The following is a 24317-nucleotide window of genomic DNA, read 5'->3' on the forward strand; positions in this document are numbered from 1 at the left end:
CATGAGGTAAGTATGGCATTGGCATGATATGTGTAACAAGAAATCAGTGATGCATAAGGTATGTATGCCTTGAGAGATTTTGTAAATAGAATATATATAGCATAAAGGATGTATGGCATAATTTGAGTTTGGCATGATTTGTGTGTGAAATAAGAATTATATTGCATGAAATACACATGACATGACGAACTTTAGGAATTAACTATGTATGGGTATGCGTTGTGTGTGATGTATGTGGTACACAGGGTATGTACAATTTCTGAAAACACCTAAATATTTTGTTAACCATATTTGAAAAAATCTTAAAAATTTTAATAATGCCATACATATTCAAATTGCTCTATTTTCGAATAGTTCTAAACCGTTTTCTATATAATTCTATACAAAATGGCGGCCATTTAAATCTTTAATACTAGTTATATTTCAACGATCGTGAATTTGTAATGCATAAAGCTTACAAATTATTTTATGATAATAAATATCTTAAAACAATATGCATATTGACATAAACTTGCATTTAAGATTTATAAATGACACTTCCTAACGGGGCGTATTCCCTATTTAGGCGTGTAATAATTATTGCTAAGAAATTGAAAGGTAATCTATGCCATTGTACAAACTTTCTACATTATGTCTGATATACCAATATAAATAAAATATTAAGGTGTTTCCAGTCATTTTATAAAACCTAAATACAACGTACTTTATTTATGCACGAGGCAAATATCGGATTAGTGAAATATGTCGTGAGGAATGTTAGATTGTATGGCACGAGGTATGTATCGAGTTCTCGACTCAACCTTGATCTTCTCTAAGATCGACAAAGATGGCGCGTCAGTCAGTCGTGGCACAGAGACGACTGACTGACTAATTGACAGATGATTGATGCCATACATATGCACTACACTTGTGAGCACCTCATCGTAGCCACCTCGTACTCCTGAGATCTCCGTCGCCATGGTAATATGCTCTTTACCCTACCCTGTCATGTAGTTGTCAATATTTCACCTTAGTTTTAGGGCAAAATGTGGTGTTTATGTCAAAAAATGCATTAATTTCTTTCTTACTTCTGAGTCTAGTTAAATAAATAAAATTATGCATGTTTCAAAACATTTGTACAACGAAAATTCAGAATAATTTGTTTTGTTACGTATTTTTAAGTTGAAAAAAAAAAACTGTTCTAAAAAGAGATATGTGTATGTACTACCCGTATGAGTTCCAATTTATATAGGCTCCCGTTCTTCAATAGTACAAGTCATTGAAAAGGACTACGCGACAATACCGATAACACTGTTACAGATGGACACTATTGTTTAAGTACACTGTACCTAGTTGATTAGTAATTGTTGTCCGGCAATTCAATTTAAACTCGGCCTCTAAATGTTGGTATATTTGTTGCATTCCCCTGGAGATACCTAGGTTTGATTAAAATAAAATAGCTTGATAAAATAAAAAAAATGATAGTTTAACGTATTAAAATTTAGATTAATAAAAAATAAAAACTGAAATGTTATTAGAACTTAGTTTACGTAGTCTAAAAATAAATTTAATACCTGCCAGTATTTAACATTTTTTTTTAAATAAATATTTGTTTTATAAGACGCGATATATTTGCAAAGCATGGCAAATAACTCCAAAGCTATCTTTATTTCGAGAATTATAATAATATTTTCTGAAAGAATAAATCTTGATAATAAAATATTACACTCTCCCATGTTAAGTGCAATTTAATAGCATCTTATAATATGTATAAGAATATTTATGGGTATAAATATTATAAGAAGTAGTAATGTGTAAACTGAAATAATGTAAAATCCGTTTTTGGCATTGCAATAATTTAGTTGTTTCCAAGCATTTCTCGTAAAATTTCATAAGAATAGGAGGTAAGCGGACATAAAAATGTTTATTGCAATATTACGTAAATTTTGTCAACTGCCACTTATTGTGTATGTCTACAAAAATGTGTGTGTGTGGTGTGTGTGTGTGTGTGTGTGTGTGTGTGTGTGTGTGTGTGTGTGTGTGTGTGTGTGTGTGTGTGTGTGTGTGTGTGTGTGTGTGTGTGTGTGTGTGTGTGTGTGTGTGTGTGTGTGTGTGTGTGTGTGTGTGTGTGTGTGTGTGTGTGTGTGTGTGTGTGTGTATGTTTGTGATGAAAAAATTATATTAGTCAAACGAACTACATAACTTTTCCATATATGACTTAACAAAATTATATTTTTAATATAATATCAATTTATAACGTTAAATATATTTTTTTTAACGTTTGCTTCAGATTTTTTTTCTCAGAAACATATTATTTTCAATCAGATTCATGAATATATATTACGTTAGCGTCAAAAGTACGATGATCCTTTAACGATTAGCATACTAATATATTACTTTTAAACGTTTTAAGCATCACGTACCATATACAATTGAAATACCGATAAGCTTATATATATGTTTGAACAAATTTTAAGTTTACTTTTTTATAAAAAGTATATCAAACCTTCGTTTTAAATAAACAGATTAAGACAGACCTGTTAATGTCACAACTTTTAATCATTTAAGTTAATAGCAAATGTTGAAAAAACCAAGAAAGACGTTCATGAATTTGGGAAGTATTGTCAAACTAATAGTTTAAGAGCCGTCTGTTGTGGCGGGAAACTTAATTTTTAGTTCAATATTAAATTTCAAACACTATTATGCTTATTTTTGGTCTTATGAGAATTATGAGAAATACATGTACTTATTTTATACATGTATAATTAATCAATACGCATCCAAACACTTAAGTATTTCGATATCACTATTGGTTATTCAGAAATAATGATACTTTATGATGATCAACTTTCATGATTTTCTTCGTTTTAATACTAAAAAAGTATATACTTAATTAGAACATCTAAAATAAGAAATCTTCCATAGTTCTATGACTAAAATTGAGAGCTTAAATATATTGAGGCCTTTTAGCATTAATTACAAGGTCATTTCATTACGTCTGGTCTTAATGGATAGCCTTCAGAGAATATTAATTACAATCAAGGTAAATAATGTCATTACAATCCATTCGAGATTATGTTCTAATCGTATTCTGTCTTAACGGTGCTATGTTACCATGCATTTGTCAAAAAGTATATGGATGCCATCTTGAAATTTTAATTGAATGTGACTGGCTTACGAAATTTTCTAAAGCATACGTAGTTTTACTTAAATATAACTGATATATTGTTCATATGTTGTAAACTTGTACATGGTTCTGGACTGTGCTCCTAAAAGTCTTCTCTTTTATTGTAATATTATTTCAAAAGAATAAAAAGTGCATTAGCTATCGATTAATTGTAGATAAGTAAATTACAAAATAAATATAAATAGGAATGGAATGGAGTTAATGAGCGCTGAAATCCACAATTATAATGACCCCGATTGTAGTATAACGATCATTGGTGAATATTAGCCGGATTATCTTGACAAGCAGAACTATGGTCATCAATTCACCACTTTCTCTTCACTCACAAAAGGTTAATTGATGACTCCTAATCAACCATAAACATACGAAGATCATGTCATTTCATGTTTTAACAAACAATAAAAATTCAACTATCTTTAATTCTGTATTCAGACTTAACTTCGATGTGCTAAGTTATTTTTAATGGGTTCTGGTTTCAAAATTTGGTGATAGCTCTGCTTAAGATTATACTCTGTCCAGGAATCCGTGGCGTATAAAGAGTGGTTAAATCGAATTTTGGTTGAGATATTTTTTATATTTTAAAATCTTCAAGATAACTTTCCTGAATAGAGTGAAGTAGAAAGCTTTTAATTTACAGGCATTGAAAATGGGAAGTTACAGAAGAAGGAATTTAAAGACCGGGCCCAGATTAAAACATATACAATTTAAAATGCGTTTTTTGCAGTAGGTACAAGTGTTATAGCTTCATGGAGCGAAATTTTACGATTTATGACTTAGTGAAATTACATTTTTAATATAAAATAAGTTACGAACTTTAATTTTGTTACACCTATGATTTAAATTTTTTATCAGAAACATACTATTCTCTCCATTAACACAAAATAAAATTCCAAATATTTCATTGGTCTTTCTTTGTTCTGTCTGTAAGATGTCCCTAAGCTCAATGTTTTTATTCCTGTCCTTAAAAAAGTTATACTGCAGTGCTTTGACCAAAAATTTGTTTATAAATTTAAAACAGTATTGCATTCAAACCCTGTTAGTGGTAGTCTCTGAATCATTAATGATTTCATTTTTCAGGTGTGCACTAAGTAGATGAATTTAATACTTTAGTTCATTTGATTAAATTTGTAATCTTTGTGATAAAAAAAGTTCAAAAACGCTATTATTTTTTTATGTAAAAGTTATGTTTATTGTATAGGACTATCTTACCTTGATGTCTGCATGTCAAAAAACTCATTATGAAAGAACAAAATATCACAAAATAGAAACTTGGTACATAGGTTCTTCTTGGTATATGAAGAATTTCTGTTGATTTTGGGGTAAAAAATTCAAAAGTACTTGTCTGTCCGTCTGACTATTGTGCGGTAACTCTTAATAAAAAGTCAAAATTAAAAATACTTGTTACATTGACATTATCTTATTACTTTTTATAATCATGGAAACTACGCAGAATAAACAAATTTGGATTCACGCGCAGTAAAATTATATGATATTTTACCGTGTGACTGTAAAACCTTTTGATCTTTGTTACGTATTGTCGGGTCCTTCTATACTCTGATGTATTAGTTCATTTATATTTATTTCATTAAAATACATCTTTTATACAACAGTTTAAAGTCATAAGAAAAACATTCATCTTCTGTATGCTGTGGTATCAAATGATGACTTTACAAAACATGTAGTGGAGTTGCAGCGGTCATCTGTAGGAAAGTGTTTAGTTCTAGGAATCTTATATACAGGGTGGAAAATGTCCCGCACCCGGAAAAAATGTGCTTGATAATACCTGAACGATTACAGGTAAAGCACTAAAGCCTGATACATAAATACTGCATCTATAAATCTACTTTTTGAAGTAACTACCCCTTTTTTGTCATGTCAGGAGAATTACCCGCAAGGAGACAGAAGGAAATCTTAAATTAGAGAATAGGTCGAGTAGAACAAAACTTAAAAGTCTCTATTAGTAGAGTACAACGCCAAAAATCCGATCTGAAAAAGTTCAATCTTTAAAAAATTACGCTGGTTTCAAGTTTGAAACATTTACAATTTATGTCCTGTACTAAGTGGTGTAATATTATTGTCCTGTCTCAAGTTGTGAAAGTTTAACTTAGTAAATGAATACTGGACTTAAAAAATAGTTTTTAAGGTAGTTATTGACTCTTCACATCAAATATTGTTCGTTTAAAATAATGTACTTCTTGGCCTATGCTTACGTCAAAATGTTTTGTGTGTGTGAACTCCTTGTAGACCATCCCCTCATTGGATGTGAAGAACATGTACCTTTTGAATTAGAACTCATCTGTGTGTCTCGTGATTTTGGAGTGTATGGACTGGCAGTCAGATTGATCTGCACTATAAGTATTTTTAATAGTTGCAGTGTGTTCTATATTGAAACTTTGAAAAATATTTTACGAAAGAAGGAAATGAAGCGTGAGCTCAAACTTGGTGGTTCGTTGTATCGATAGGTAAACAGGGGCACTTTGTAAATGTCAAAAAATGTATATACACCTATTTTCCCACGTGGTTTACTAGAACCAATAATAAATAAAAATTACATTTATAAGTATAGGAGCTGAGAACCAATTTGCACTATATAAACGCTCAACCTGATTTTCTTGAAGTCAATACAAGAATGTTTCTTAGGAAATAAATTGATCGTCTGGCTCGGTAATTTTAATGCAGATCAAAATCCGAGGGTATAGAAAGTGTCAGTGTGGAGCGGGGAGGGGTGTGAGTGGGCTAGTGTGGGGAATATTAAATGATCATTTTCCTCAGATTACTTTTTTGTATTGCTTTTTACACGAAGACCGATCACTAGACACACAAATAATGGTGATTTCATGTCAGGTAAATAAATAAAAGTTCTAAAAGTTTCTCCTTCAAATATTTATATACAATAAGCTGATTTGGACTTATCATTTATTTAAAAGACTTACGGTTATTTTTAATTATATTATATCAAGCTAAATAAATTAGTATGAAAGAAACACTTAAGTTTCCCTATGATACACTCATTCTTTCCTTCACCAAAAATAGCGTGGCAGACGATCGCCTTCTTTCTCAGAAGAAATGTATTTACCAATTTCAAGAAAAGCCAGGTTGTGCTTATAAAAGGAAAATTGCCTCACGGCTCTTAGACTGTTATTGCATTTGCTGCATTCCAAACTGCAGGAGAAATCAAATTTCCCTTTAGTTCACTTCTTATTCCGTTACTGGTGCTTGACGTTACGAGATGTGTTCAGCTAGTCTATAAATACCAAAAGAACTTCAGTCTTATGTGCTTTTCAAAACCAATTGATTCATTTACAAATAGGTACGAACGCAATGTTTATAATAGCGAAAAGGTATATTCGTTGTCGTATTTATATTAACATATTAACAGCTCGCTCCAGCTTTAACCTAACCAGTCTGATCGGTCGGCCCTTCGTCCAAAATAATATCCTCCTGTTAATTATATTATTAATGTCATCGTTCTTATTTAAAACATATTTTTTTCGATATCTCTGGACCTTTAACGGTTGTTTATACAATTGTATTGTTTAGTACTGTGTGTACCCACTTTCAGAATCGAGTACATTCCTGGATAGTTGTCTTTACCATTGTCGCCTGCGTGGGGCTCCTGGAGGCCTCTATCGGCGAGAGACCCTACAGGCCTGAAGGCGATGAAAACGACAAAAGAGGACTCTTAGGTAAGAACATTAATAAATTTAAGTTCAATGTGACATATATTTTTCATATTTTAGTGAGAAGTTATTTTTAGATTATAATGTGGATTAGTAATTCCTATTCTATACAACATTGTCTAAATTTATTTATACAGTACATTGCATATAAGAACTTTTTGCCAGACTCCCTAAAGCTGACACTGGTTTTAAATAAAAAATGTAAATTTTGTTTTTTCTCTTGCGATAATCATTTAGAAAGTTTGGTCAAAAACACAATTCGTAAGAAAACTTTTTATGGTTTTTTTTTTGGTATCCAAAATAGTATTTCTTTCAATTACCGTTTATGTATAATGAAGGACAATCTTCTATACAGTTTTATTTACATTTAGAGGTATTTTCCAAAACATTTAACCTTTAAACAATCTTCTCAATAGGTTACAAGAAATTGAACTGCCTTATTCAATCAGGAAGTATAAAAGCGTATAGTTAATATCATAAAGCTCTTAAAAATAAGAGTTATTCCAGGAATTTTATAGTTAAACTTCAAATTTGGCTAATAGCAACCACACAGTAAAACAATGATTTTCTTCATACCTGACGATGGCATATTGGATGTCGAAAGGCCTTGTGTATAAAATTAAAAATTATTAGAAAATTGTGTGTTTCTTTTAAAGAAACTAATTTGTTTTCCAAAATAACAAGAGCTCCTCCTTCAATTTGTGAATGATATCATAACTATATAACAGAGAGCTGCCACTCCAATATTGGTGAATGTTTTTCCATATGTAGTGGAGTGTAACACTTCCGATGATAAGTGTAAGTTTATTTCTGTGAGTTTTGGGGATTCTCATATGTTTAGAAAGGGGTGTCAGCTAAGACCTTTTATACATTGGTAGTAATGCTCCGACTAGTGTGATTTGATTCTCAGTAACCCATAATGCTCAGCTACTCTTCAGCAATTGATACCGTTCCTCTGCTCTGGAAAAATCAACAAGTGCTGCTTGTTTTCACGTGTTTAAGTTTACACAGTGTGTTTTTGTTTTTATGTATAAATTTTAATGGTCACTTTTTACTAAAATTAATCATTAGTTATATTATGATTAGGCTAATCACTAATCATAATAGAACTAGCAACTATAAATGTGCCATTTGTTTCAAAATATTTAAAATTGACTACTTTGACTACCGTTATTGTTTGTACTGAGTTTAATATTGTTGCCTACTTTTAATGGTAATACTTGATTTCCATTCTTGTTAGTAACACAACAAGAATGTTATTAACTTATCAACACAGAGTGTTGATAAGTTAATACACAAAAAATTTACATAAAAATGTCAGATGTACACAATAGGTAAAAAAATGTAAACTGCCGTTTTGAAAACAAATGGATAGGCAGAGGTGGACCTTATGAATGGCCAGCTCAAAGCCCTCATCATGAAGGCTCATGATATAAAAACCTGTTGGCAACACTAGAGTCCATGTTTATAGAAAAGGAACTTTATGAATTAATCTTTCATTTATGGCCAGTCACAATTTTCATCATAAAAAAATCTTTATTACAAATAAAATATGGGTATTTATTTATGATAATAAAATGTACATTTCAGACCGTTTGTAAAAGAAATACAACTTAAGACAACAATAGTTTCTTACACCAACGATTTCTATAGTTATACCCATGGGATTTAAACATATTTTGTAATCCTTACTATTAATGACACCTACGAAAAACATAAATGGGCCATACATCTTAAAACTTTACCTACAATTTACATGTATTGGCGTAAACCCATTTAAAGATATGTGTAACTTTAGGGTCGAGTTTATTCTGTGTAGTGGAGAAAAGGGTTTTGAACTGTATGTATAATGTATAGAAACTTAGTCCTTTACAGTGGTTAAGTTATTCTTCTAAAATATGCACTAATTGAAATTACTAATTTAAAGTGTGTTACATCGCAGTGTACTACAAATACTCACAAGGAGAGTACGTTTACTAATGTAATGTATCAATCTACGCTGTTTGATGCGGGTTAGTTACTCCTTAACGGATTGTAAGTCTGCTGCTGTTTAATGTACATTTGGCTTACTTTTTTTATAAAGTGCAACATTTGACAAAAGTTTCACGTAAATACATGAGATGTGCTTTAGGTGAAAAAAACTAACTATTTAACTTAAAAACTCATCTAGCATAGTAAATGTTGAGAATAGAAGTTTAATAGTTTGATAACCATCTATTAAATGATATATTGTATATTTAATATACTGTATTAAAATATTTAGTTTCAAAACATTCCCCTAGAGTTTACAGGTAGAACTATCAACAATAGGTCACGTGGGTAGAATAGTCACTACCGTCATGTCACAATCGATTGTTACTAACCGTGCAGAAACGATTGATGTATATGACGTCACGCTGATAACCTTTATGTAACATCAAGTCATTTTTGTTCCTTGTTGTTTGAAATTCCATCTGCAAATTCAGACCTACATTTACAGCAATTCTGTCTCATTATCTTCAATGCTCTGTAATACTTAGTACCGAGTATACATTTGACTAACCTAAAAATAGATTCATGCGAGTACCTATTGTTACGTATCAACTATAAAATTGATATACATACAATTAATATATTTTTATATGATAAATATAATATTTCCATTGTATTTGCCTAGATAAAATTGCATTTATTTTCGTGAGAAAACTTGCATTAGGCATATGGATGAGTGATTTTCTAGAGGATTTGGGTAGGTTAAGCTTATGATACATAAAGTAGGCGATGCGTATAATAGATTTATAATGCATATAGTCTTAACAATATCATGTAAGTCATAAGTGAATTTTATCGTTAATTTTATATTTGACATAACAATAATATTATGTTTTTTTAGAAAATACTTTGAAAAAAAGGCTGAAGTATTTGTATGGAATTTCGCAAGCTGGTCCCATCCATTCATTCCAAAGCAGTGGTGAGTTTCATAATAAAGTAAGATCGTCATATAACATACCAATACAAATATATAAAAATAAATACATATAAACACATACAAATATATGTGTGAGTAGATAATGTGTCCATCAGTTTTTCTGTTCATATTTGTGCTATGTTATTCGATACTGCGTTATATCGGTTTATTGAAATGTGTATTTTTAGATGATTGTAAGCGAAGATGTCTTTTATTTAAATTTGTAGGGACTCTCAGCGATTTTTCATTTTTTGTATTCATATAATAGGGGCTGAAAGGATTGAACTACAAGCGCACACACTTTGAAAAATGTAAAACTAAGAGAAGAATCCTTGATGCACAAAAACTGTCCCATATTTCCAAAAGTTTTGATAAGGAACACACAACTTTGATATACAGAAGAAAAAACTTCGTAAAGTAAAACTTGTTCATAAAAAATGTCAACTTTACGCAAAATACACTTTCTGTTAGAAAACACCTAAGTAGTACATACACAGTATAATTAGTAATAGCGCGAAAAAATACCAGTGAAATATACTGTTGCTAATATCGTGAGCCAGAACGATCAATCTGACAGTTATTCTTGCAAATTCTGACAGTACTTCTAACCGTCTCGAATAAGGAATGACGAATGAAATTGCTCACGGGGCAGTGTCAATATTCGAAAGGACCTATTTTTCACTGGTCTATTTAGGCAATTTTAACCTAAATTGGGTAAATTTTTAGGTATTATACTACTTATAGGTACAAATAAATTTTATTTTGTGATCAAAAAGCAATTTTATTTTGTATTACTAACAGTGCAGACTTTGATGTTCAATTCCTACTATTGCTTGGAAACCCAATCTGTATGTGTATCGCCATGGCGCAGAAGTACATTGCTTAAATTTAACAGCTTTTCATTCTTCGATCGAGTTAAAATTTTGCTTATAAACTCAAATCTCGTGAAATTTTATGTTTAAATTTAGAAAAATTATTAATAAACCAACTAGGCTCCGTATCACCGGCCCCTAAAGTCGAAGACATCTCCATAAGAAATGAGTTCTTCACTAAAAGACACATATTCAAAGTAAAGTTTGTATTGATACTGTGGTCTTATTATTACGTAATTTGTTTTAGATATATCACCTGGTGTTAACAAAAGCTAATGTAAACTGGAGTATGTTTAGTTTTATTGAATTTATTGTTTTGTTATAAATGTATAGAACGCAATTTCGTGTTAAGACTATTTTTATATTTTATTCATACACAAACATTTGATTTTTTTAAATTGTATGTCAAATTAAAACAGTACACTTTTATTTTAACGTAGTTATATACTATTTTACAATTTTCACGTCGTAGTTTGTGGGATTAAAATGCATTTAAATAATAAACAAACTCGGATAAACGATAACGACCATGGATATTAAAACGGACAATAAAGTAAAGTGAAAACAAACTAAAAGCACCGCAAGTAATTCTTAGAGAAACAGAAGCAAAGTGACCAAGAGAACCTTGCAAATGAAACATAAGTGGAGAAGCGTTTATGTTGAGATAAAATTAAAATAAACTAACAAAACGAATCACAAGAATAAGGCGAAACGTAAATGCTTATCAGGAGCGATACATACCAGTACGTTCACAAGAAACTATACTTTAACAAAGTAGAAATTAAAAATAAAAAAAAATTTAATATTAATTGTGCATCTTTAGGTAACCATATGCCAATTACATTCTTTTAATCTAAAATATTCAAGAATACTGATCAAAATACTCGTACATGAGTACATAAATTGGCCGATAATGATTACCAGTCACACTATTATTCTCATTCTCTTTCATCGTTTAGAGTCTGGTTAGTAAGAAAAAAATTTAGGCAAACGTCGACCTAACGCGCTGGAGTAGAGTTAAAACGCTAGTTTTATTATATTATTATTAGATCACAGGGTGGAATTTTTTTTCCACAGAGAACATAATACAATAGTGTAGAATCACAAAAGTCCTTTGGAAACGTTGTTTTTGAGCACTGCTTTCAGAAAAAACTGCATCTTTAATATTAAAATCTGTCTCAGCACTAATCAATGTAATGCGGAAAAGGCTCATGACATGGGAGAACTTTTTCCATTTCAAGGTCAAGACTGCTACGATATGAATTCCTGGGCTGCGGCTCACCCTGGAAGTGAGTGACATTCAAACAAGATTGTTCATGGCCCTCACATTACATTCACCACATTCCTCAGTGATTTCGCAACCCATAGTTGACAACAATTGACCTGCAGATCAATTAACGAAACCGCTGGAATGTTGAAGAATCGTGATTGGAAGGACAGAGAAACTGTCCTTTCACCTATAAAACTGAGTTCCTGGCTAGCTTGTACTGTCAGGGACAACAGACACACCACTTCTCTGTTATGACAGCATTCCCTTTACGACATCCACAATAATTAATTCGTTTATTGGATAAACTACAGTACCATCGCATTCCATAACAAATAATTCAGTTCTAAAAAACACACCTAAGTATTTTATAATAATAGTAGAGATTAAAACATTAACAGAACATAACGGAAACATGCATAAATATTCAAAATCCCTCGTATAGTAAAAAATTGAATACATAGGTAGATGAATTGATTACAAATAAATTATTAGAATCTAGCACCAAGACTAAATGCTCCTATACATTTAGACCTTCATTCTGTTACTGCATCTAGGAAGGTAGTTAGTTTTGCCTATGCATATTTTTGAGTGCTACTTATAATGCAATATTTCCATATGCAAACTGAAGTGACGTAGAAAACTGAGCCAGAGCAATAACTTGTTAAAGCCATAAAATTGACCTAAAGTTTTAAAATTTTACTATCCATATTTTGTGCCTTCAGCCAAGACTGTTATTTTCTTGTTAATAAATTGAATAAGGCGTTGAGGCGATAGATGAACGGATGTTTCCAATTCTTACATAAAACAACTGTATATTTTTAATTAAGAAATGTATTGTATTTTTATTTATATTTTGAGCCATAGGGCTGAGCAAAGAATCTTTACATAATAATAAGAGTACAAGGTCAACAGTAGTCTTTAAAAGTCCTAAGGTTACAGACATTATTTGAATTTCCATTACCTCAATCTCAGACCCAAATTCCGACAGTTCATTCTGAACATTGACTCTCTCCATTTTAAGTGCAGAGTTTCGAGAAAGGTAGTTGATAGTATGTGTAAGGAAATGGAGATCCTCCTGTGAAGGTAAGAGTGTGACCAATTTATTTATTGACAATCACATAATGCATTACATTACATTCCTAATCTAAATGCGCTGATTAAACATTTGGCCTAGTAAAATATCATAGTCAAATGGTCATATTATGTTTGTTTAAACTAATTACTAGTTCTGAGAAAATATTTTTCTAATTCAAAATTAGTTATCAAATTCGATCTCAACTACAAATCAACTACAAATCCAGTCTGTAGGGAATAATATATACTTTGCTCTACCAAATTAGTAAAATATCTCTTGTACCTGCTGAATAGGGTTTATATATTTTTAAACATCACGTCTTTTCAGTCCGTTATGGTATAATACATATGGTATAGTAAGAATAAAAATGGCATATTAAATCTACCATAGTTAATCAAAATTTATAATGGCTATTGTAGTGATTTTATTTTACTAACTCATATTTTTCATTGTTATTAAGGAACTGCAGGCTTAGGTAATTCAAAATGTGGCTGGCCGATGACTTCGGTGACTTTCAACCATCCCATCCAGTCACCTATAGACCTAATCACAAATAAGGCCGTGACTATGAATCTACCAACTTTAGGTATCATAAAAGGAAATACAGATGGAGTCCTGGCGAAACTGTACAATTCTGGACATACAGGTAATGATAATTAGTACACGTGTAAAAACACATAGATGCGTTTCAGGGCACCCGTCTCAAACGGCTAACATCTAATAATTTACAGGGATTCACCACTAAATAATTATTTAGGATTGCTTTAGTGGTTTAAAATCTGTTTACTTGTTTAAAATAATTTCAACTCTGTAAAAATACAGGGTGTCCCAAAAAAGATGGTACTATGTTCGAATCTCAAAGCTTTCAAATACAAACACATAGCATGTTAGATATAATTTTAAGCCTTTTCGTCCCAAAATTTTTGGAAAGTTATTATTATCTCTATTAATTTTAAAACACTTTGTGGTCTAAAGTGTATAGAAAACAGAGATAAAAAAAATACTAATGAGATATGAACCCACACTAAAATAAAATTTTATTTCAATACTTCGTAACACAAGCGTTGAAATAATACCTACCATAGTTGTATAACAAATGTACAACTTGTTTGAGTTAAACTTATTTTAAACAAATTCTTTAGGATCTTAGGATTAAGTTAAGAATCCATTTAAACTAAATCTCTGCAGTTAGTCCTTTGACCGCTATACATTTCAGACTGGTGGTATGAATTACTGTGTACTGTATATTTAAAAACAAAAACGGTAATATTTATTAATTTGAACACTTCTTATGTTATAGTGTACGTGTACATAGAAGAAGATTCATTTTTCAGACCGCATTTAATAGGTGGACCCTTAAAGACAAAGTATATCTTTGAGCAAATGCATTTCCACTGGGGAAGCGAAGACATTTGGGGAAGTGAACATTTTATCGACGGTGAGAGGTGATTATCATTAAAAACACATTTTTCTTCAAAGATAAAATTTAGAACTCTTTGAATGTACTGTGCACTTCTTTTGTTAGTAGATGAAAAAGATATGTTTAAATTTTAAATTCACTCCTATGTTACAGTTATCATTCGATAGTACTTTATCAGTTGTAAATGTTTATTTTAGATAAGTAGAAGTAAATGTAAAGTGTATTTATTTCGTCAAAATGTTATAACATTAACATATAGTCCATTTTACATAAAAAGAATAATTAAAACTAAAACTCGATTGTCTTCTTGCCAGGTTTATTTTAGGCTACAAAACAATAAACTTAAATTAAATTTATTAACAGTGCATAGTGACAGTTTTCATTAATAGTTTTAAAGCAAGATAAAAAAGATGGTATTAATATTTTGAGGAAATAATAGGGCCTCCAAGGCTAAACCTTTTTGGATGTTCCATTATTTTATTGTGACAAAAGATATTTAAGAATCCAGCTTACAATAACAGAAAAATAAAATTCAATTTCTTAAAAATATGAGTTAGACATAGAAGCTCTGCATTATTTTACTTCACAAATACTAACCTGCCTAATACTTAAACCTCAACAAATGGTACTTCATGCATTTTATAAAACTCTTCTGCATGTTTACCTTACCGTATGAAAAACATACATTTTAGATAATTTTAACTTAGTCTATTTTAAATTTTTTGAAAAATTTACAAAATAGTGAACATATAGAAAAGATAGTGATACATATAGAAACACACATTGTATAGACCTATATCCTAAAATGATTAGTTTACTACATATTTATCTATTTCCGTTTTTTAAACCACTGTATTTTCTAAAGTTACCACTTATAATGTTCAGTTTAAATTTTAATATACACTATATTACAGTTACTGAAAAACTATGTTTCTCTATGAATTCAACATGGAATTTTGTTTAACATTTGAATGTTAAGTTCTACAAAATTCTCAACCTGTATAAGGATTTGTATAAAAAAGATAGCTTTTTAAATTTTGTTATGTACATGACATAATAAGATTATTAATAGTCACCATGGTAAAATAATACTTTTTATAAACTTCCATACTTATCCATTCTTAAACTTTATTCTAAAATTCTTTCTATTATTGTAGAGTGTAGTAGCAAAATTATCCATGAATACTTATGTATTTTAATGACACACAAGTCAACGTATCGGTGAATCGCTTAGTCGCTTGGAGAATTAACCTTGTTGAAATCACGAGAACAGTTCACTTCAGTTTGAATTACAGACAGTCACAGTTTTATTAATTAAAACGTGCATATATTCCTTTCTAACTAATTGTTCTACATTATTTACCAGCGCACGAGGATAATTTCCTAATTTTTACTCAATAATTGTATAAGAATATTTTAGATTTTTACTGAACTGTCAGCATTACATCTATTAGACGTCAGTACATCTGTTTTCTGAAGTTCTTTGTCTAGATTATTTAAAGTTAATGCCTTTCTGTTCAGATATATTAAGTAAGCCTAAATTAAAGTCTGTTCTACAATACAGTAGTCAAAGTTATTAATTTTCATGCAATCAAATAATATCTTCGACTTGTTTATGTATTAGATGCGTGATGAAAAATACTTACAGAATTTTTTATTCATGTTCTTCAAGCTCCAAAACTACACTTTATATTCCTTGTTTATCGTTACTTTAACCTTATATGCAAACTTACCTCATCATATTCTGTAGGATCACTGTTTATGTTACTAATGGCATTCTTATAAGGGTAAAGAAGTGTCCATTTCTTCTTTATGTCTTTTTGGGGGACCCAATTAACACACTAATAACGGTTGGTGATGTTATATTCGACTGCTTAAAGTGAAGTGTTCCTGAATTCTTCTTGACTAACAAAATATCCCGTTCAAGAAAGTATGTAGGAAGACGTGTCTGACTATTTATTTTTATAGTACACTTAAAGATACTACATTTACGACACGACATTCAGTTTCAGCTCTTAAAACACAAAAGAAACATTGTGTAAGCGTATCGAGAATTACTATAAACACTTGTTAACTAGTTAAAACTATGGTATTAGTTTATCTTATTCAGTTTTAAGCACCAGAAATTCTAAAGACTTTATGTTAAGTTTAACAAACTTAACTAAAGATGAGCTCCCTCCGAAAGAGTGTATAACCATGGATTACGGAACCTTCTGAGAAGATTACAAAACCCACGGTATAACTTAAGGCCTACTATTGACTCCAAAATTACTCCCCACATAACGATTTTGTCAGAAATACTTAAAGTATTGATAAACCAACTAGATCGCGGAGAAAGATAAATCTAATTGCAGTATTAAAATTTAAGGAATTTATTATACCAATAAATCACATACAGTGTTTTATGCCGCAATCACACTGAGTAAATGCGGTATAAAACATTGTATCTTATCAGTTTTGTATAAAATACAGACTTTAATATTTTTTGAAATGACTTTACTGACAGGATCAGAACACTCATGTGAGCCCGTTGTCAGAAATAGCCCAAATTTCGCCTTAAAACCCTCCTGTAACAGGAATAATTAATTGAGCTAAGATACCTCACAATAAAACCCCGGACAGATTTAAAAATAAAAGGTACTTACCGGTCATTTAAATAATTCTTAATTTAACTACGTCATGAAAATGTTATTTGTAATCAATTAACAAGCGTATTATTATCAAAACGTTATTGAATAAACATTTTATAAAGGAGAAAATAATTAAAAAATACATTATGAATTTAGAGAGCACGCTCGTCGTTAAAAGGGCAATATGAAAGCCTTATCTATTGGTAGTTTTATTAAAACTTGTTCAATATTTATTGCTTTTATTAGTGGAAAACTGTGTATTCATTATTACACACACGGTTTACTAGACCTCTGGAGTCCGTACTTTCAATCAATGGAAAACTGATTTATAAATAGTTTGATAACATATTATATACAATAAGTACAGCAGCATATGAATAAATTATTAAATTAACCATAACTTATACATTTCTACGATTATGTTATTGTATAGAATGATGTTTTCACTAAGTCGAACTATTTTAACTTACAGCTTCGCTGTAGAAATCCATGCTGTGCACTACAACAGTAAGTATAACACTTATACAAATGCGTCATCACAACCAGATGGTTTGGCTGTTCTCACCATTTTTGCTGAGGTAAGAATAACCGTACTAATTATATTATTTAAATTACTTCTAAATTATTTCACGGATTGTATCAAATGGGAACTGTCATCCAGTGGATTTCCTATTCCGAGATATAGTGAATTATGTTTCAAACTGATACCTACTGTATCCTAGGACCAATTTAACATTTTTACTAACTACATATATTTGCTATATGAAATTCAACCTTCGTTTTTAATGTTATGTAACTAAATTGCGATAAAATTTTCGTATTATAAACAAAATCAATGTTTAAATAATGTTAAGGGATAGCATATGTGATTACCAAATAGGCGATGATGTACTTTATGTGACTGCAGTAAGAGAGAACAAATAAGAACTGAAGATTAAAAGTTTTGCTCATGGCTCAAAATATTCTGGATTATTTAATTTATCGCAGAGTTGAATTTTAGTTTTTCATCGTTTCTTGTGTTTTGGCGTAAGACTAGTACCAAACTGCGAAAAACATTTTAATTTTGTTACAACTATTAAAAAATAGGTTTGTGTCTAAAAATGAGTTCACTTTTTGAAATAAACCATTTCAACAATTAATGGTCAGTTGCCTCCATAATAGGACCAATTATATAAGACTGGAACAATTGCAAGGAGAGTGTATCAACTCATGTTTTGCCATCATTAAATGAAGATAACATTTATCATTCAATAACCTAAAAAAAACCTAAAAATGGAAATAAGGAAAATATTATAAGAATGTAAGAGAATTTAAGCGTCATAAATGTATCTGAAGGCTTGCTTCTCGAAAAGTTACACTACTTAAACTTTGATGAATTGGAAAATCTTTTACAATTTTAAAACTTTATTGATCGGGTAGTCCGTTGGGATGTCCCAAAATCGGTTGCCAGTACCTTGTCTAATAACTTTCAGATTTGCCGTAATGTCTGTAGGCTCACACTGCTGACAATGAGAAGCTCAATCCTCTGTACCATCTGCTGCCCAACGTGACCAAGGCTAAGAGCTCGGTGGAGTTGCCCAGTTGGGATGCCCTAAAGTGGGTTGCCAGCGCCTTGTCAACCAATCACGAATACTACACCTATCCCGGCTCCCTTACCACTGAGCCATACACGGAGAACGTCATCTTCATTCTTCTACCGAAACCCATCACACTGTCTGTGACCCAGGTTAGAACTAATTTCTCAAATACCGCAGAGTACTTTTGTGTCTAATAATATATCATATTGTGTTCAAGATACCATAAAGTAAGAATCAGTAAGTTAACTTGGTAGTTAATAAAATATGTGGATCGATTAGATTTTCAAATGGCATTCCTTTTGTGCATTTTAGTGCAAGATTTTATTTATCGTATATTTACCATTCAATGAAAGACATTAAATGTTGCTGTCAATGGCAAATAATTATGTTAATTAAAGACTATTAACGAAAGGATAAAAGAAAAGGAAATCTTTAGTATTATTCGAATTAACAGTCCGCTCTTTTCTTTCTTTACTATGATTTGAGATATCAATTATAGATAAGGAAATGATAAAAACCTTGATTATTAACTCACATCGGCCTGTAGGGTATTATTGTTATCATACCTAAAGACAGTTCACACGATACGGAGGTGTCATATGTGTTAGTATCAATATGATAACGTGAATTAATAATTAGTTTCTACACTAAAAACTACTAACTTAATGTTTTTAATAGAACTTAAAAAATTTTTTCGCAACTATTTGCTTAATTATGTATTGAAGGTAATATTATTGTTTACGAAGCGTTATAAAACTATTCAGTTTATGGCTCTTAAATCTTTCAGTATTTCGAACAGAAATGCCAGACGGCTGTAAACCTATTTTTAATATGTAAGTGAATAAATTTACTGTTAATAAAAACTGCATTGACAAGACATACTTATAACGTTTTCAAACGTGAAACCCTTTCTATTGCTCTAAAATTGTACCCCAACATACCTTAACCAAATAATTACGCGTATATGTACAAACTTAATATCATCCTATAATTTGTTAAATTAACAATTCACAGCCAATTAGAACACAATGACAGTCTACTGTGTGAACCAAATACTTTGTGTTTGCATTCATTAATTGAAAAAAGTTTTAAATGAAAATAATTCTTAGTGATTACAACTCTAACTCCGCCCTTTTCAGAGAGGGAGTTTTCATTTCATTGAATTGTTAAAAGGCAAATATCCGCCGTCGATTAAGTACTACCAAACTCTAGCAACTTTGAAATAAAACTAATAGTTTTAACAGTTAATAGACCCAATTATAAGCTATTTCGTTAGGAACCCATTCTGTTACGTAGGCTACAAGAGAGTGTTCAGTCACTCTTCGGTCTACTCCACAAACAAATTATAATCTCAGAGGCTGCATGTAAGAAAATTAGTTTCGTTTGGAAATTCGTACGGAAAGACTTTAAACACAAGTTTTAATGAATCCTTAATTTTCTGGTTCATACCAAGTCTACATATTTCTTACGCTACTAAGTTACTGGAATATTTCGGCCTCGCTGCAGAGAGTGATCTTCTGTCAACAGATGGCTGACAGAAAAATGAAGATTTGAAAAAAAATAGCGGGATGACGTCACGCAGTAGCAAGCCATGCCCCGTGACGTCAACAGGTGCGGTGGACCTGATTGCCAAACACTACGTAGTGCTGCCATTGCCACTATGTGAATAAACTTTGTAAATGCTTGGGTACACACATGTAAGCACACGGATGTTTTTAATATTGGTACTGGTCGTGTGTGCTCTGATCACGTTGATTATGGACATTATTAGTGGCAATTAAAGCTAACAATTTGAAGCTAAAAGTTAAAGGAAAACTAAAATTTTAGATTTTCTTAATCTAAATATATCAACCCAAAGTTGTACTAGCAAATCAAGTGTAAATAGAGACGAAATAGATATATGCCGTGAGAATACAAAAACTAGTACATTCATTAATTTGCTTTCCTTATAAGCAATTTTAAACACATCGCGTAGTGTTAGTAGAAGTGAAAATTTAAATATTATTATGATTTTGAGAATGCAAAAACCATGTAAATCTGGAAATCCAATTGATAAAATAACAGTACTTGAATTGGAAAATATAGAATTGCAAAAAAAAAAAGAAGAAATAACACGGAATCCTTTCTGCGATTTAAACTTAAAATTAAGTAAGTGAAAACCCTTACGACAGGAACAGGAAAAAAGGGCTTTTTACAATGTACCGCACATGCTAAAGCGTTTGTAGAATTACCTTTTAGATGGGTTATGTACTTAGCGGTGGTAAACTTATAAAATTGGTTTTTAAACGTACAAATTCACATAAAAAGACAATTTTTATTTACTCACAACATTATTTTATACTACAGTATATTTTGGTTTGTGCTACAGAGAGACAAAAACCGTCCAAAAAGTAATAGAACTTCTGTTAAACTCTGTCGCTGCTGCTATAATGTATACAAGACTACCATACGAGTTAGATGTAGCAGATTTTGTTCAAATTCTAAATGACGGCTTTGATTTTTTTAAACTCTAGAATATTCAACTATCAAAACAATTTAAAATGTACATGTAGATGTAAAAATATCTTTAAACAAGCTGTAAGTACCTAGTTTTTACGTACAAGCTATTAGTAAAAGAGAGCTATTACGATTCAAAGTCGGTTGGCTTATCTCAATTCATAGCTGACAAGGATTGTATTCAGACTTAAAAATTGAAGGTTCAGCTACGTTTTGTCACCTCGATGTAACCAAGACATTTTAGAATCATATTTGATATTGTATGAGGTCTCGGAAGAGGTCTTGGAAGACCATTCATCAGCAACAAGAAAATAAAAACATTAGTTACTATACTTAACTTCCTGAGCAAGGCTGTCTGGCTCGACCGCACCAGCTGACGCCTCTGTCGTGGAATGGTGAGTAGGCATGCGCGTGTTACCTACCGAGGTGTTCTTTACACCTAATTTAATTAAACAATTTTCGACGCGATATGAAACGGAAAACATAATTATGTAGTTGTAACACAGGCCTTAGAACTAAGAAGACAAAATTTGCAGCCTTAAAATTTCAAGTTATCTAACATCGTGAGGCGATGAACATAAAGTTTAGGCACAAGTAAAGAGTAACCTTCTCTTATTTAACAATACCAATATATATTTCTTTCAAAATATTATATACGTTATAATATATATATATATATATATATATATATATATATATATCATAGTTTAACATTTATGAGGCGAACGCATATTGCTACTATACCCGTTGTTCTAAAGTCGGTACATGAATGGAGTCGCAAGCGAAGGTGTTAATTGTTTCCAGCTGTTCGAGGGATTTGCTAAAACCCCTAAACGTGATGCGACAACATCGAAGGCAGTAGTGAAGAACCATTATATATATATATATATATATATACATCTCTTAGAGCAGTTTAAATAAGAAAACTACAATGTATGATCGTACAATACCTGTTCGTTGTAATTACAACTTTTTCAAGTGGCAATACGCCTTTTTATATATATATAAATATTATATATAACTAATGTTCGATGTGACCCGGTTTGTATATATATATATCCTTCGATGTTGTCGCATCACGTTTAGGGTTTTAGCAAATCGCTCGAACGGCTGGAAACATTTAACACCTTCGCTGCGACTCTATTCATGTACCGACTTTGGAACAACGGGTATAGTAGCAATATGCGCCCGCCACAGTAAATGTTAAACTTTGATACATACTCGTATCTAGCTACAGAATACGATGTTCTGTCAATAGGTCTGACCGCATGATATCTCGAGAAGGAATTGACCTATATACTTGGACTTTTGCAAGAAACTTCTTTCTATAAAAAAATCTAGATTCTTAATGGTACATGTTAATCTACGGAATTTGGCTGAGCATTAGTGAACATTTGCTATTGCTCTTGTGGGTAACCATACAGGCAAACGAGAAAATTTGAGAATAAATGAATTTGTTCCCACTAAGTATAATTGTTTGAAATTGAACATGTTGCATTGTAACAAACGTAGCCGACCTATACAAAAGGTATTTCAAGAAATATACCATACGTGCACAGTTTCATGAAACTTCATTTCTAGATAGGCATAAATGTGTTACATGATGGTACCTGCCCATACATAGTATTTTGCTGAGAGTCATTGAAGTCTATCTCTCAATAGGTTAGCACAATTTTTCGTTTGCTAAGGGGATGCAAATTTTTTGTCCTGATCGCCAGCAGGATTTCGTTTCGGCCTGATCAGCAGGCCATCTTGAAATTTTATACTTTCGTTTCAGGCACAGTGCATCAGTGTAAAATAATAAATAGTTTGTTTATTATAAAATCTACTTAATTTTATATGCATCCGTGCCGTTATTGACGCAAAACAACCATACAAAACATTTGAAATGGCATTGTTATTTATGTGAGATGAATGGGAATGTTTCAGCTGAGTGCATTTAGAGATATCCACGGAGACAATGACCACCGTGTGACCGACAACAAGAGACAACTGCAGCCGCTGCACAATCGCCCCATCGTGCGCTCCTTTAACATGGACTAGACCTCAAGAACCACTGAAAAATATCATCGGATACAATGTACCGATCTTAATAAAATCTATGAAATTAAAAATGTACAATTTTGCTGGTACTATATTATTGTTAAACATTTCAAATCAAGAAGTCAATATGATATAAATGACCACGGAATGCGCACCTCCATACACCGGAGGTAATATGACAAATTAAGGGGAAAATTTTGGAAAAGTTATTTTTTATTGATTTATCAGTGTTATACCATATTTTAAACTTGTATTAAACTGCAGTATAAACAAAATATAATTTTTATAAATTATATAAATTTATTTATAGATAATCTTTAGTAATAGATTTAATTTTCTATCTATTTTAGTTGCTAAATTCCATAAACACTCATTAAAGGTGTGAATTTGATTCAGCATTTGATCGCGAGTCCAGAAGTGATCACAATATTCATGATGCATAGTCCCGTTATTCTGTCACAACCTCATATTTTTCAATTTTGACATGATAAAACTAGCTTTAGGGAAAGGTAGATATCATATGTGACCTTACTTTTAGGTAGATTACATAGAAACCTGCCTATTTCAATCGCCCTCATGGCGGAATTTCCTCATTTACATATATGTATAAACATATTAGGTAATTACAAACAACTTTGATATTTCAATTTTTTTTGTATCCCCTATGGTTTCAATATGGCAAACATTTAAAGTTTGGAAAATGAATAGTTGTACATATAAGGTATTATGAATTATAGCGCTAAAAAATCTTAAAATCTTAAGGTAATTTAATATGTTTCTTCTTACGAATTTTTTATACCTCACAAGATTTTAGGATAGGAAGCGTACAAATTTTAAAGTATTATACAGCATTGTGAAAATAATTATAATCAGGATAGCTACCATTGTTTTTGTACGGATTGAGACCAACCTTGATACAGGAGAAATATCTGTATATAACTTTGATGACTTAGTAAGACATTATTAACAAATAAAAAATTTCAAGATGGCGATTATTCGAATTTGAACAAAAATGTGAACTCCAACATAGACTAAAAACTGAACTTATTTTATATATATTTTATATTGTGTGTGTGTGTGTGTGTGTGTGTGTGTGTGTGTGTGTGTGTTAAATTGTAATAGATTTAATTTTCTATCTATT

General features: G+C 31.1%; 1 protein-coding gene across 1 annotated transcript; it reads left to right on the forward strand.

Moving 5' to 3' along the window:
* Nucleotides 1–821: 821 nt before the first annotated feature.
* LOC124362453 (carbonic anhydrase 2-like) lies at nt 822–23258 on the forward strand. The gene is made up of 8 exons (XM_046816969.1): nt 822–960; nt 6729–6852; nt 9719–9796; nt 13471–13656; nt 14311–14455; nt 17533–17638; nt 18553–18786; nt 23063–23258. Exons 1-8 carry the CDS (start codon nt 958–960, stop codon nt 23174–23176), a joined length of 990 nt encoding a protein of 329 aa, XP_046672925.1. The 5' UTR covers nt 822–957; the 3' UTR covers nt 23177–23258.
* Nucleotides 23259–24317: the final 1059 nt, after the last annotated feature.

This window comes from Homalodisca vitripennis, chromosome 5 (assembly GCF_021130785.1).
Source record: "Homalodisca vitripennis isolate AUS2020 chromosome 5, UT_GWSS_2.1, whole genome shotgun sequence".
In the NCBI taxonomy this organism is placed as follows: Eukaryota; Metazoa; Arthropoda; class Insecta; order Hemiptera; family Cicadellidae; genus Homalodisca; species Homalodisca vitripennis.

Bases quoted from the DNA above. Each gene is read 5' to 3' on its own strand.
- LOC124362453 (XM_046816969.1), top strand. The intron at 9,797-13,470 runs GTGAGTTTCATA...ATTGTTATTAAG, and splicing joins CCATTCATTCCAAAGCAGTG to GAACTGCAGGCTTAGGTAAT. The intron at 17,639-18,552 runs GTAAGAATAACC...TAATGTCTGTAG, and splicing joins TTCTCACCATTTTTGCTGAG to GCTCACACTGCTGACAATGA.